The sequence below is a fragment of the Nicotiana attenuata genome, unplaced genomic scaffold (genome assembly GCF_001879085.1).
Source record: "Nicotiana attenuata strain UT unplaced genomic scaffold, NIATTr2, whole genome shotgun sequence".
In the NCBI taxonomy this organism is placed as follows: Eukaryota; Viridiplantae; Streptophyta; class Magnoliopsida; order Solanales; family Solanaceae; genus Nicotiana; species Nicotiana attenuata.
Genome location: NW_017671723.1, coordinates 167,801 through 184,201, shown reverse-complemented (window position 1 = coordinate 184,201; position 16,401 = coordinate 167,801). Strand labels below are relative to the sequence as shown.

Sequence of the window (16,401 nt, the reverse complement as noted above, 5' to 3'; positions counted from 1 at the left end):
ATAACTATAGTCATCATACGACACAAGGAAACATTAACCTAATCGACCCTAGTATCCGTTAAGAACACAATGCAGAGGAATCACAACCCAACAATAGCCCGCCAAGAGGGCAACATAATGATCTCTCCTCTTTCTCACTTTTACTTCACAATTCTTTTCACAACTCGAGCAGATGCTCCAGAGGTTCAATTATCACTTATACTTTCGCAATTCGTTCTACAACTGGAGCCGACGCTCCTCAATGAATCAAGTCATTTCATATACTTTCGATATTCGTATCACAGTTCGAGCCAATGCTCCTAGGAATCAAATTATCATATCACCATTCACATGTTATTCACAACATATAGAAATACTCCAATAAACATGAAATTCACAATCAGTTCATGATAATCACATTATAAAGACTCACGGTCATACTAGACACCAATGTATAGATACTCGTCACCATGCCTATACATCGTACTCGATCACATAGCAATTAGCAACAAGACTCAACTCATATTCCCTCAAGCTAGAGTTAAACCAAACACTTACCTCAAAGCCTTGAAATCCACTTAATCCTCAACTATCGCTTTACCTCGCGGTTCCACCTCCAATTCGCTCGAATCTAATCACAAATTGCTTAATTACTTTAATAAACACTATATGAAACAATTTGAATGCATAAAAATGAATTTTCCAAGTTTTTCCCAAAAATTCCAAAAACGCCCCCGGGCCCACGTGGTCAAAACTCGAGGTTCGAACCAAAATCCGGTTACCCATTCCCCCACGAGTTCAAATATATAATTTGTTTTGAAATCGGACCTCAAATCGAGGTCCAACTCGCCAATTTATGGAAAACCTAGGTTCTACCCGAAAACCCCAATTTCACCCATGAAAATCCTTGATTTCAAGTGGAAAACATGTTTAATGATGTTAAAAGTTGAAATAATTGAGTCAAAAATTGACTTACAAATGATTTGGGATGAAGTTTGCTCTTGAAAAATTGCCTATGGTGTTTGGGTTTTGAAAGAATGGTGAAAAGTGATGAAAATTCGACTAAGTATAAAATTTGCTGGGCCTCGGATATGGGAAATGCGAACATAGGTTCGCATTTGCGAACAAAACAGGCGTGGGAATTGCGAACATTTTAGTTCGCATTTGCGAACTTGGGTCTGGAGGCACTTTTCGCATAGATCGCATTTGCGATGACCCCTACCTCGCATTTGCGAGCCTCTTCCCGCATTTGCGAACACAGAGGGAAAATGGGGCTATCGCATTTGCGAAGGAGGACGTCGCATTTGCGACTGGGCGGCCCTCGCATATGCGAACATATTGTCGCATTTGCGACCCAAGCAAGGTCTCCCCTTTTTCGCACTTGCGATCAAGTGGTCGCATTTGCGATATCGCATTTGCGATCATTTCTTCGCAAATGCGAAGACACCAGCACTGAAAATACCAGATTTTTAAAAATGAGAAAATGCAATCCGATGCCTATCCAAAACTCACCCGAGCCCTCGGGGCTCCAAACCAAACATGCACACAGCCTCAAAAACATCCCACGGACATACTCGCGCGATCAAATCGCCAAAATAACATTATGTTCATAGAATCAAGCCTCAAAACTCATGATTTTCTTCTAAACTTCATAAACTTCCACTTTAGATATTTAGGTCCGAAACACGTCAAATGACGTCCGATTTCGACCAAACTTTACAGAAAGCGGTTAAACAGTATATAAGACTTGCTCCGGGTGTCGGAACCAAAATACGAGCCCGATACCACAGTCTTTTAATCAATTTTCATTTCCAATTTCTTTAATAATTTCAGAAAAACAATTTCACAGAAAAATTCTTTCTTCGGGCTCTAGACCTCGGAATTCGACTCCGGGCACATGCCCGAGTCCCATATTTTTCTACGGACCTTCCGGGACCGTCCAATCTCGGGTCCGGGTCCGTTTGCCAAAAATGTTGACCAAAGTCAACTTTAATCATATTAATATCAAAATTCTTAAAATTTTTCACAGAATTCACATATTTCAACATAAAAGCTTTCTGGCTACGCGCCCGGACTGCGCACGCAAATCGAGGCAAGTAAATATGAGGTTTTCGAGGTCTCGGAAGCACGGAATAAATAAAGAAAAAACAGGTGATGACCCTTTGGGTCGTCACACAAACTTTATTCCTTTATTTGGTACCGATGTTTTGCTTACTTCCATTTTAACAATCATATCCATTTACTCAAAAAAAAAAAAAAAATCTCCAGGATAAGAAATCCATTTAGTTTTATACTTGTTTCTTCTTTTCCTTTTTTTGGTTATTGCTTTTCGTGGGGAATATATTTATTATAACTTTCACTTCATACCAAAGAATACTTCATGCAGACAGGAAAAAGAAAGAGCAAAATTCAGCTGGAGATTAAGTGCAATAAAATCAAGTATATATTACCAATACCTCAAACTTGAGTAGGAGAGAAAACTACTCACCCCTTGTGATTATGCCAATTTATATATTGCTTAATCATTATAAATTACTATAAATTAATGCAAATATTGAATATAAATAAGTTTTTACCGTTGAATTTGATAGGTTTTATAATACTATAATTTATTCTTAAGAATTTGAATCACAAAGAAGGGCTCAATTAGTTTGGTGAAACGGTCAAATTAAAGAGCCTAAGGAATACTTGAAAATGAAGCTTCAAAGTGTAAAATTGTCTCAAGTGCTTAATTAATATAATGAACGTAAAGTGGCAAAATGGAGACTTGGCATCCAAGTTTTAGAATATTGACTCATACATGCATGCATTTCCTAATCCATTGTGCAGCTTTTTTGCATAGCTTTGAATACTCAGTATTTGAAGCACCAAAATAACATCGGGAGACTTGGAGTAACGGTAAAGTTGTCTTCGTATTACCTATAAGCTATGGGTTTCGAGCTATGAAAGCAGCCACTAATGCTTGAATATTAGGGCAGACTGTCTACATCACGCCCCTTGGAGTGCGGCCCTTCTCGAACCCTACGTGAACACGAGATACCTTGTGCATCGAGCTGCTCGATCCAAAATAGTATTAAATTAAGAGGAAATTAGCTTATCATTGCCCCTCATTTTGCCAGAATGTTGCAAGGCATATGCTTTATTAGTTCTTATTCCCACTAGTCAAAGTTGAATTATTGGACCCCCATTATATTCTCGTAATTTATTAATTATCATGTAATGTTGCAGTAGTGCGAAAAAATGTACTTGTATATGTTATTTCAACATTTTACATGATTTGACTGGAAAAGAGTTAAGCTATTTATTATTCATGTAGTGATAGTTGAGAAAAAAAATACTGAAATATGGTTGAAAGTTAGTTTGATAGAGAAAATATCAAATTAAAATTTAGAATTTGAAAATTGTACAAGTTTTATTGAAATAGAACGATGCCGAGTAAGTTTAAAATATACCAATATGAAAAGAGTGTCGTATAATTTCAAATAGGAGAATACAATTTTTTTTCTAATAATATTACACGATGATAGTACAGGAATATCAGGATACTCTTATTTGAGGGGATAAATGTTTTACAGACACATACTAAAAGCCTTAAATATTTTAGCAACTAAATGCATATAAAACATAAAATAAAGTAGTATAATATAAAGTCCTATCCTTTTCTTCTTTCTCTTTTCGTTTATATTTTAGTTTAGTCATGCCACTATTAGGGGTGTACATGGACCGGGTTGGTTCGGTTTTTATCAAAACCGTACCAAATCAACTATATCGGTTTGGATTGGTACGGTTTTGTCGGATTTTTCGGGTTTTCGAATTTTTTTGTTACATAAATATTATTTGAATCTACTTCGTTAAAGTTATAGATAAAGTTTTGATAAGTGAATATATGTTTAGTAAATATTGAAAAAATTGACAAACATATGATCAATTAAAATATTCCAACGGGAGAATTTTGTTAGTAACACATGATAGTTATTTTCTTAGTTGTCTATCAATAATTTTTTGTCAATGTACGCTTTCAAGGTTAACACATGAGAGGATCCAAAATATTTTTACATTTTTTTGAAGAAAATTCAATATAAAGCCTTAAAAATATATATAAAAAATTATATATTTATATATCGGTTTGGTTCGGGTTTTATTATTCAATAACAAACCTAGCCGGGTTTTTTAGTCAGTTTGGTTTGGTACGGTTTTCCGGTTCGGTTTGAACACCCCTACCCACTATATATACTCTAAATAGCCGGCAGTTAAATATAAGTTTGTCTCCAAATGGGTGGCAATATAATTCTTTTATATGGCCTAATCTTGTATCATTAGTTCATTACATTGATTTCCAGAATGAAAAGTGTTAATTTTATTAACAACAACTAGTCATTAAGCGGCAATAATTTAGTTTAACTAATTGATAGCGAAATGTGTTAGCACCGGAAAAATCAGGTGTCATGCGGAAGCTAGCAAAACAAACCTTGTACGACGATAAATCATACAACAAAAGAGAAATATATCAGACACAAACATTTAACGTGGTTCGGTCAAGTGACCTACCTCCACAACGGAGATGAGCAATCCACTATAATAAAAAGAGAGTACAAAATATCGAGAGAACAACCTCACGAAGAGGCAAACACAAGTGACACACTAACACTTGTCCCGCAAAGTTCTCCCCCTAAACACGACTCTCAAGCCCCCTATGACTACATTGTGGATGCTACTGAATGAGAAGGAAGGATCCTCAATTTATAGAAGTCCAAACCTTTTCCTACAAGAAAAAGGACTAGCCAAATATAGGAGATTTATAATTTCCTTTTACAAAAAGAACAACCCAGTTAAGGTAATTATATTGTCCTTTTCCTTCAAGAGATAGGAAAACCAAATATGGTAAGAAAATTATGGCAAACACCTAACAATTCTCCCCCTTGGCCTGAATTTTCTGACAAAACAAACTTGATCCACCTTCTTCACATAGCCTTCAACAGGTCGCATCTCTAGATCTCCGCCACAAAATTTGTCTCAACGTGCGTAGCACTCCGGTCAAATTTCTCCGATAAAAATCACGATTATCGTCAAATATGTTGCAGCTAGAACTGAACACGCCAAGATGAACCTATCTTGATCCTCGCTCTGATACCACTTGTTAGGACCGGAAAAATCAGGTGTCATGCGGAAGCTAGCAAAGCAAACCTTGAACGACGATAAATCATACAACAAAAGAGAAATATACCAGACACAAACATTTAACGTGGTTCGGTCAAGTGACCTACATCCACAACGGAGATGAGCAATCCACTATAATAAAAAGAGAGTACAAAATATCGAGAGAACAGCCTCACGAAGAGGCAAACACAAGTGACACACTAACACTTGTCCCGCAAAGTTCTCCCCCTAAACACGACTCTCAAGCCCCCTATGGCTATATTGTGGATGCTACTGAATGAGAAGGAAGGATCCTCAATTTATAGAAGTTCAAACCTTTTCCTACAAGAAAAAGGACTAACCAAATATAGGAGATTTATAATTTCCTTTTACAAAAAGGAAAACCCAGTTAAGGTAATTATATTGCCCTTTTCCTTCAAGAGATAGGAAAACCAAATATGGTAAGAAAATTATGGCAAACACCTAACAAAATGAAGCATAATTACAACTAAGACACAGTACATTTTTGTCTACTCTATTAATAATTGATCAATCAACTAAATCTTTATCCCAAACATATTTTGCCCTGTAGTTTAAGAAGAAGAAAATAAAGAAGATTTGTTTTGCTACATAAAATTTTTTCAAAATTTTAACAAAATAACCTCATTAGATTTTTTTCTGTATTGATATCATAATATGTAATTCCATCGTAGAAACAAAAGTAGAAAATTAGATGCATTTTTTTAGGTGGATTTTAGCAAATGTTTAATTCATCCAGCTAATTAAATAATAATAGCACATTGACTTATTCTCAACAATATTCTCTAAAATAACCATATAAGCCCTAAGACTAACCAGTGGCAAATCTAGATTATTGTTACTAGATTTCCGGGAACCAGTAACTTTTGAGTAGACGCTGTATTTCGATTAAAAATATCCACTAAATACTAATTGTGAACCCACATATATTATTGTATATTAATTTGAGACTACGGTAGAAACCATAAACTTTAAATCCTGAATTCGCCTATGAAACTAAGAAGTAACTTAAAATAAAATTCTTTTTTCAGAAATAAGAAAGACTTGGTCTTAACCAACCAGACAAGAAATGATTAGTTGGGTAAATCATTAAGCATTTGCCTATGACTCTAAACTAATCAAATTTTCATTATTTTATCCCTAAACGAATATTCTTCGATGTAACCAATTAAAGCTTAAGAACATTAAACAAAACAAAAATTAACATAAATTTCCAACAAAGAATAGTTCAAAAACAAAAGCATTGACCAGAAAGTCTTAATCGAAAAGCTTTTGGCCTCTAGCTTTTTAACGTGTGTAGTTGTCATATTTAATAACGCGGTTGTCTTTTTCCCTACGCATTTTTTTCCCTTAACCCTACCAATTACTTGCTCCCTACCACCCCCATGCATTTCATATTTGCATATACCTAACCACATATGCAGATTCAGGATTTAGAATTAATGGCTTTAATCTGTAAAGTTTTTAATACAGAACATATTATATTTTTTAAAATTATGAGTTTAAAATTTAATACAGTCAGACCTTTCTGTAATAACATCTTTGTATAACAACTATTCACTATAAAAGTTAAGTTTTTTCGGAACTGATTTTATTTTATGTTATAATATATGTTTTTTATAACAATACCTCACTATAGCAACCAAAAAATATTGGAACAAACGAGGCTGTTATAGAGAGGTTTGACTCTATCTGTTGAAATTTAGTGATCTTTTCACATATGTTATATATACAATTTTGTTGAAATATTGTCTTTAATGAGCCGAGGGTCTTCCGGAAACAGCTTATTTACCTTCATAAAGTAGGGATAAGGTCCGAACCTAGTAAACATGGAGAAATTGTACTATGGCTTTTTTTAGGCTATTCTAGTAATTTTGTTTTTACGTTAGCTCAGTGGGATAAATTTCGCCTTTAAATATAGTTAGGTGAATTTTTTTTTTGTATGGGGGGTGGGGGGTGGGTGGGGAAATTTAGCTCACTAAATTATTGATGACAAAAATTAAATAGTGGCATAAAAAATGGTCATTTTTGCAAATGCCACATAATATGACTGAGTCAGTATCTGCCTCTGCCTAACTATATATATACACCGCCCTATACTCCTACCAACCCCAACAATATAAACCCCACAAACTATCAAAAAGCAACTACCCTTTTATCCATTTCTCTACATTCTTCTTCAACAAGTAGAAGAAAAAAAAAACACAAACAAACAGCAAACAAAAGGCAATCACAACAACAACAACAAGAAAAACAGAATAGTTGTTTTTGTTTGGTTCACAAAATGGGGACAGAGAGCTGGTCTTTAATTGGAAGGCTAAAGAGAGCAGTAAAAAAGATAACTTTTTTGCTGAATCTTGATATGAATAAATGGAAGTTGATATCATCTTTGATTGGATCATCTTCAAGAAGACATCAACAACTAAGTTTCAAAGAGAAGAATTTGCAAAAACAACCAACTGGATTGAATGTAATATGTTTTGAGAATGATGATTTGAGTCCAAATATTAATTCAAGTACAAGTTCTAATTCATTTAAAGGACTACAAAGAACTATGAGTTATCCATCATCAGAAGATGATATTGATAAAAGAGCTGAAATGTTTATAGCTAATTTCTATAAGCAGCTTAAACTTGAAAGGCAAATTTCATTGGAATTACGTTATTGTAGAGGGCATAGTTTTGGATCTTCGCCATCTCCATGAGAAGTTATTCAGTTATTGATATTGGCTGAGGCGGATTCAAGATTTTAATTTGATGGATTCAAACTTCTGTGTTCTTTAAATATATGAGTTCAAAACTTAAATATTTTATTCAATATTTCGATTTACTGATCCAACAATTGTAAATGGCGTGTTAATGGCTAACTTCTCGGATTAGAAGGAATTGGTAGAATGTCACGATCCAAGTTCTCCCTCCATGAACCGTCGTGACGGCACCTAGTCTTTACGACTAGGTAAGCCTAACAAATTGCGGAAAATGAATTAAAGATACAATCTAGCCAACTAACAGGTAAATATAAGTAAAGTGTTTAAAATGCCGCTCGGCATATACAATATCACTCTCTCAAACTGAACATAGCACTCCCAAAACCCGGAATCTCATGAATCACAAGCTAAAGAAATACATAGTGTTCTAACTCCAGAAGTCTAAGCAAAATTAAATACAAGAAGTCTATAACTAAAAGGCGGAATACAAAGGGACTTCTAAGTTTGCGGACGCGGCAGATATACCTTGAAGTCTCTGGATCGCCTCGCCTCACGGGTAGTATGGCTGAGCAGAAGAACCTGGATCTGCATACGAAAATATGTGCAGGAAAGGGCGTGAGTACACAACGGCGGTACCCAGTAAGTGACAAGCCTAACCTCGGTCGAGTAGTGACGAGGAAGGTCAGGGCCCTATCGGTCATATATATATAACAGGGTAAAAACAGTAAGAAAAATGATAGTATAGTTGAACTACTAACAGTCAGTAAGGATGAAATCATAGAAAGAAATAACTTAGTATACAGAGAAGAACAACATGGGATCTCCCAGGACAACTTCCCGTAGTCCCAAAGGTAAATGTGCAGAGGATCTCCCGGGATACTGTCCTGTAGTCCAAATCGTAAATGTGCAGGGGATCTCCCGAAGTACCGATCGTAGTCCCAAAATAAATATCCAGTACATGGGGATCTCCCAGGATACCGTCCCGTAGTCCCAAATATAAACATGCAAGGGGGATCTCACGAAAATCCATTCCGTAGTCCCAAAGTAAATACACAACAGTCTCAACAAGGAAATTTACAGTTCTATGCAAGCTCGTATCAAGAAAATAGGTAATTCTACCCTAAACATGCTGCACAGAATTCAAATAAAGCTGTTAAAACAGTTAAGACATTTAAGTCACATAAGCATGATTTCCTAAGCTAAACAGGAGGTTTCAAATACTAGTATTGCTCAATTAAAGGAAAAACACAGATATTTACTTAATGAAAACGGGGATTTTCAACAATTAGCACATGTACGCACTCGTCACCTCACGTACAAGGCATTCATATAACAACAGTACCAAATCCTAAGGGGAGTTCCCCCATGCAAGGTTAGGCAAGCCACTTACCTCGAACCAAGCTCAATCAATCCGAAATCACGCTCTTGCCACGAGTATCCAACTCCGAGTGGCCCAAATCTAATCAAATCAATTTCATAACGTAAATATAACTACAAACAACTAATTTACCTAATGAAATCGAAGCTAAGGTAAGAAAATAAAAAATACCCAGAAATCCTTCCCGGGCCCGCGTCTCAAAATCGGGTAAAAATTATGGATTATGACCATTCATTCACTCACGAGTTCACTCGTACAGAAATCATCCCAATCCGACGTCAAATTCATATTCAAAACTCATATTTTCCATTGGGGAACCTTTTCCCCCATTTCCAAACATCTACCCTTAAATTCCTTAATTAGATGAGAAAAATAACAATAGATTAATGTATTAGAACCAAATTAGAGTTAGAATTCGTTACCCAATAGTTCTCCTTCAAAATCTCTCAAGAAATCGCACCTGCGGTCCCGCTTCTGCGGCTCAGACTCCGCACCTGCGGAAATTCATTAAGCCTCCAGATTCCGCACCTGCGCCCCTCTCCTCGCAGATGCAGTTCCGCTTCTGCGGTCCTTCCGCTGCATCTGCGACAATTGATCTCCAAGCCTCAGACCGCATCTGCGGTTGTTAAACCGCTTCTGCAGCGCTGCACCTGCGGTCCAAACTCCGCAGGTGCGAATCCAACAGGTTCAGCAAGTTCAGATTTGCCTAAGTCCAAGTTCAATTCCGTTAAGCATCCGATACTCACCCAAGGCCCCCGGAACCTCAACCAAACATGCCAACCCATCCTAAAACATCATACGAACTCAGTTGAATCCCTCAAATCACATCAAAGAACGCTAAAACCACGAATCACCCTCCAATCCAAGCCTAAAGAACTTGAAATCTCAAGAATTCTACAACCGATGCTGAAACCAATCAAACCATGTCCGATTGGCCCCAAATTTTGCACACAAGTCAGATTCAACACTACGGAACTATTCCAACTTTCGGAATCGGATTCCGACCTCGATATCAAAACTTCACTATCGATCGGGAAACTTCAAAAATTCAATTTTCGGCATTTCAAGCCTAAATAAGCTACGGACCTCCCAAAACACAATCCGAACACGCCCCTAAGCCCGAAATCACCCAACGGAGATAACGGCGACAGAATTCCATTCCGAAGCCGTCTTCACACTGTTCCGACTACGATCCAAATTCTAAAGCTTAAGTTCTCATTTAGGGACTAAGTGTCCCAAAACACTCCGTAACTCAAAAATGAATCATCCCGGCAAATCACAATGGTAGAAATAAACACTGGGAAAGCAGTTAATAGGGAATTGGGCGTAGATTCTCAAAATGACCGACCGGGTCCTTATATCCTCCCCCTCTTAAAACATTCGTTCGTCCTCGAACGAGCATGGAGACATACCTGAAGTGGTGAAAAGATAAGGGTAACGGTTGCGCATATCCTGCTCGGTCTCCCAAGTCGCCTCCTTGATCGGCTGACCCTGCTACTGAACCTTTACTGATGCAATGCTCTTTGACCTCAGCTTTTGAACCTGCCTGTCCAATATAGCCATTGGCTTCTCGACATAAGATAGATCCTTGTCCAACTGGACTGAACTGAAATCCAACACGTGCGACGGATCACCGTAATAACTTCGGAGCATCGAAACGTGAAATACCGGATGAACTCCTGCCAAGCTGGGAGGTAAGGCAAGCTCATAAGCAACCTCCCCAACACGTCGTAATACCTCAAAGGGACCAATAAACCTCGGAATCAATTTACCTTTCTTCCCAAATCTTATAGCGCCCTTCATAGGCGAAACCCGAAGCAAGACCCGCTCTCTAACCATAAGTGAAACATCGCGAACCTTCCGGTCCGCATAACTCATTTGTCTGGACTGGGTTGTGCGGAGTCTATCCTGAATCACCTTAACCTTCTCCAAAGCATCCTGAACCAAGTCCGTGCCCAATAATCTAGCCTCGCCCGGCTCAAACCAACCTATCGGGGATCTACACCGCCTACCATACAGAGCCTCATATGGTGCTATCTGAATGTCGGACTGATAACTGTTGTTGTAGGCAAACTCCGCCAGTGGAAAGAACTGATCCCAAGAACCTCCAAACTCCATCACATACGCACGGAGCATATCCTCAAGAATTTGAATAGTGCGCTCGGACTGTCCGTCCGTCTGGGGGTGAAATGTTGTGCTCAACTCCACCCGAGTACCCAACTCATGCTGTACGGCCCTCTAGAACCGTGATGTGAACTGAGTACCTCTATCTGAAATGATGGAAACTGGAATACCATGCAGACGAACAATCTCCCGGATATAAATCTCAACCAACCGCTTTGAAGAATAGGTAGTACACACAGGAATGAAGTACGCTGACTTGGTCAGCCGATCCACAATCACCCAAATGGCATCGAACTTCCTCAAAGTCCGTGGAAGTCCAACTACGAAGTCCATGGTGATCCGCTCCCACTTTCACTCCGGAATCTCTATCTGCTGAAGCAAGCCACCGGTCTCTGATGCTCATACTTCACCTGCTGACAATTGAGGCACCGAGCTACAAACCCAACTATATCTTTCTTCATCCTCCTCCACCAATAGTGCTGCCTCAAATCCTGATACATCTTCGCGGCACCCGGATGGATGGAATACCGCAAACTATGGGCCTCCTCCAAAATCAACTCTTGAAGCCCATCAACATTGAGTACACATATCCGACCATGCATAATCAATACCCCGTCATCATCAATGGTCACATCTCTGGCATCACCATGCAGGACCTTGTCCTTGAGGGCAAGCAAATGAGGGTCATCATACTGACGCTCTCTGATACGATCAAACTAGGAAAATCGAGAAATCACACAAGCAAGGACCCGACTGGGCTCTGAAATATCCAACCTCACAAACTGGCTGGCTAAGGCCTGAACATCCATCGCCATGGGCCTCTCTACTGCTGGTAGATAAGCCAAACTCCCCAAACTCTCCGCCCGACGACTCAAAGTATCGGGCACCACATTTGCTTTGCTCGGGTGATACAAGATAGTGATATCATAGTCCTTCAGCAACTCTAACCACCTCCTCTGACGCAAATTAAGGTCCTTCTGCTTGAACAGATGCTGCAAACTTCGATGATCAGTGTAGATCTCACAAGGAACACCATACAAATAATGACGCCAGATCTTCAAGGCGTGAACAATAGCAGCTAACTCGAGATCGTGGACAGGATAATTCTTCTCATGCACCTTCAGTTGTCTGGACACGTAGGCAATCACCCTACCGTCCTGCATCAATACCGCTCCAAGGCCAATCCTCGAGGCATCACAATAGACAACATAAGACCCCGAACCTGTAGGCAATATCAATACTGAGGCTGTAGTCAAAGTTGTCTTGAGCTTCTGAAAGCTCTCCTCACACTTCTCCGTCCACCTGAACGGAGCACCCTTCTGGGTTAGCCTGGTCATAGGTGCTGCAATAGATGAAAATCCCTCAACAAATCGACGGTAATAACCCGCCCAAGCCAAGAAAACTACGGATCTCTGTAGCTGAGGATGGTCTGGGCCAACTCTACACTGCTTCCACTTTCTTCGGATCTACCTTGATCCCTTCACTCGATACTACGTGACCCAAGAATGCCACAAAATCCAACCAAAACTCACATTTTGATAACTTCGCATATAACTTCTTTTCTCTCAAAGTCTGAAGCACTGTCCTCAGGTGCTGCTCATGATCTTCCCGACTCCGGGAGTATACCAGAATGTCATCAATAAAGACAATGACGAACGAGTCAAGATATGGCCAGAATACACTGTGCATCAAATGCATAAATGCTGCTGGGGCATTGGTCAGCCCAAATGACATAACAAGGAACTCGTAATGACCATACCGAGTCCTGAAAGCAATTTTTGGGATATCTGGCTCCCGAATCTTCAACTGATGATAGCCTGAACGCAAGTCAATCTTAGAAAACACCCGAGCACCATGTAACTGATCAAACAGGTCATCAATACGAGGCAAAGGATACCGGTTCTTCACTGTAACTTTGTTTAACCGGGATAATCAATGCACATACGCATAGAACCATCCTTCTTCTTCACTAACAAGACAAGATCCCCCCAGGGTGACACACTGGGCCGAATAAAACCCTTATCAAGCAATTCCTGTAATTGTTCCTTCAACTCCTTTAACTCAGGAGGAGTTATACGGTAAGGAGGAATAGAAATGGTCTGAGTGCCCGGCAACAGATGAATGCCAAAATCAATATCTCTGTCGGGCGGCATACCCGAAAGATCAGCTGGAAACACACCAAAGAAATCCTGCACTACTGGGACTGAATCAACTATAGGGGTATCAATACTGACATCTCTCACATAAGCTAGATAAGCGTCATACCCCTTCTCAATCATTCGCTGAGCTTTAAGATATGAAATAACTCTACTGGAAGTGTGATCTAAGGTACCCCTCCACTCTACTCGCGGTACACCTAGCATAGCCAGCGTCACGGTTTTGGCGTGACAATCAAGAATAGCATAATATGGCGACAACTAGTCCATGCCCAAGATAACATCAAAATCTATCATGCTGAGCAATGACAAATTGGCTCTGGTCTCAAAACCACTAAGAGCAATCAAACACGACCGATAAACGTGGTCCACAACAAGAGAATCTCCCACATGAGTAGAAACATAAATAGGGAAACTCAAAGAATCCCGAGACACGCCCACATGCGGGGCAAAATAAGAGGACACATAGGAATAAGTGGAGCCTGGATCGAATAGAACCGATGCATCTTTATGACAGACTGGAACAATACCTGTGATGACAGAATCTGAGGCAACAGCCTCAGTACGGGCAGGAAGGGCATAGTATCTAGCATGGCCTCCCCCTCTAGGGTAACCTCTACCTCCCCGACCTCCACCTCTAGCTGGCTGGGCAGGTGGGGTAGCAACTAGTGCTGTAATCATAGTCTGGGAACTCTGCGGGGCACGCTGTTGCTGAGAAGTCTGTGGAGGTGCACCCCTCCTAAATCTAGGGCAATACCTCACCATATGGCGTGCGTTGCCACACTCAAAACAAGCTCTGGGAGGACGTGGCGGCTGTGACTAGCTCGGGCCAGGTCTGCTAGACTGACCACTGAAGCACCCCGTGCAGGAGGCGCACTTGATACTGGAGGTGCATAATAAGGCTCCTGAGGTCTAGAAGGAGCTGGAATACCACTGGCTGCTAGAAGAGCTAAATGAATGGGGCGACTCATATAACCCCTACCATGACGAACTACAGCTGGGGCACGTGCACCAGAATAATGGCCCGACTCTCGAGACCTCTTGGGCTCTCTCTCCTCTCTATCCCGAGCATGCATGCCCTCTACTCTCCTAGCAATGCTCACCACCTGCTGATAAGAAATATCCATCTCCAACTCCCGGGCCATGCTAGATCTCATGCTGGGAATAAGCCCCTCAATAAACCGGCGAAATCTCTCATGAACCGTAGAAACCAAGGCCGGTGCATGCCTAACTAAGTCACTGAAACGGACAGCATACTCCGAAACAGTCATAGAACCCTGGCGCAAATGCTCAAACTCCACGCACCATTCTTCCCTGAGGCTCTGAGGGACGTACTCCCTCAAAAACATATCTGAAAACTGAGTCCATGTAAGGGAAGCTGCCTCAGCCGGACTGTCCAACTCAAAATTATGCCACTATTGATAGGCTGCTCCTCGAAGCTGGAAGGCAGTGAAAGAGACCCCACTCGACCCTGATATACCCGTAGTGCAGAGGATACGGTGGCACTCCTCCAGAAATCCCTGAGCATCCTCTGATGCTAGACCACTGAATGTAGGAGGCTGGTACTTCTTGAACCTCTCTAGCCTCCGCTGCTCTTCCTCTGAAGCTACTGCCCTATCCTTGGGCTGAACTGGGGCTACAGGCAGTATCGGTATTACCTCTGGGATATGATCAACCTGGACCCGCTGCTCTGGAGTGCGGCGGCGGGAGTCTGTGCTCCTCCCCCGGCCTGAGATGTAGCTGTAGCAAGGGGAATAAACCCTGCCTGGGCCAGAGTGGTGTACATTCTCATGAACTGTGCAAGGGTCTCCGGGAGAGCTGGAGTAGTAGTAGCAGTAGGCGTGTCAGGCGCTTGGGCTCCGGCTGGAGCTGCTGGTGGCTCCTCTGTAGCAGCTCGCGCGGTTGCTCTGGCTGCACCACGTGCGCGTCCTCGGCCTCTACCCCGGCCCTGACCTCTGGCGGCTCTAGCAGGGGGCGCGGGTGTCTGATCATCTCCGGTAGCACGTGTCCTCACCATCTGTGAGAGAATCGAAGATAGAGGTTTAGAATTTTGATATCAATAACCTCGCACGACAAGGAATCAAATGAAGTAGAATTTTCCTAACAGTTACATAGCCTCTCGAAGATAAGTACAGACGTCTTCGTACCGATCCGCGATACCCTAATAAGCGGGCTTGTGATTCATGACTCCTATGAACCTAGAGCTCTGATACCAACTTGTCATGACCCAAGTTCTCCCTCCGTGAACCATCGTGACGGTACCAAGTCTCTACGACTAGGTAAGCCAAACAAATTGCGGAAAATGAATTAAAGATACAATCCAGCCAACTAATAGGTAAATCTAAGTAAAGTGTCTAAAATGTCGCTCGCCATATACAATAACACTCTCTCAAACTGAACATAGCACTCCCGAAACCCGGAATCTCATGAATCACAAGCTAAAGAAATACATAATGTTCTAACTCTAGAAGTCTAAGCAAAAGTAAATACAAGAATTCTATAACTAAAAGGGGGAATAGAGAGGGACTTATAAGTCTGCGGACGCGGCAAATATACCTTGAAGTCTATGGATGGCCTCGCCTCACGGGTAGTATGGCTGAGCAGAAGAACCTGGATCTGCACACAAAAACATGTGTTGGAAAGGGCATGAGTACACCACGGCGGTACCCAGTAAGTGCCAAGCCTAACCTCGGTCGAGTAGTGACGAGGAAGGTCAGGGCCCTACGGTCATATATATATAACAGGTAAAAACAAGTAAGAAATATAGCAGTATAATGTAACTACTAAACAGTACAGTAAGAGTGAAAAACTGAATAAGAAAAAGAAACTAAAACACAGTATAACGAAGAGAAAGAAAACGAACAAAGGGGAAACTCACCCGT

General features: G+C 40.7%; 1 protein-coding gene across 1 annotated transcript; it reads left to right on the top strand.

Moving 5' to 3' along the window:
* Positions 1–7,438: 7,438 nt before the first annotated feature.
* LOC109209866 lies at positions 7,439–7,858 on the top strand. Its single transcript, XM_019373210.1, has one exon. The coding sequence runs from the start codon at positions 7,439–7,441 to the stop codon at positions 7,856–7,858; it is 420 nt and encodes a 139-aa protein (XP_019228755.1).
* Positions 7,859–16,401: the final 8,543 nt, after the last annotated feature.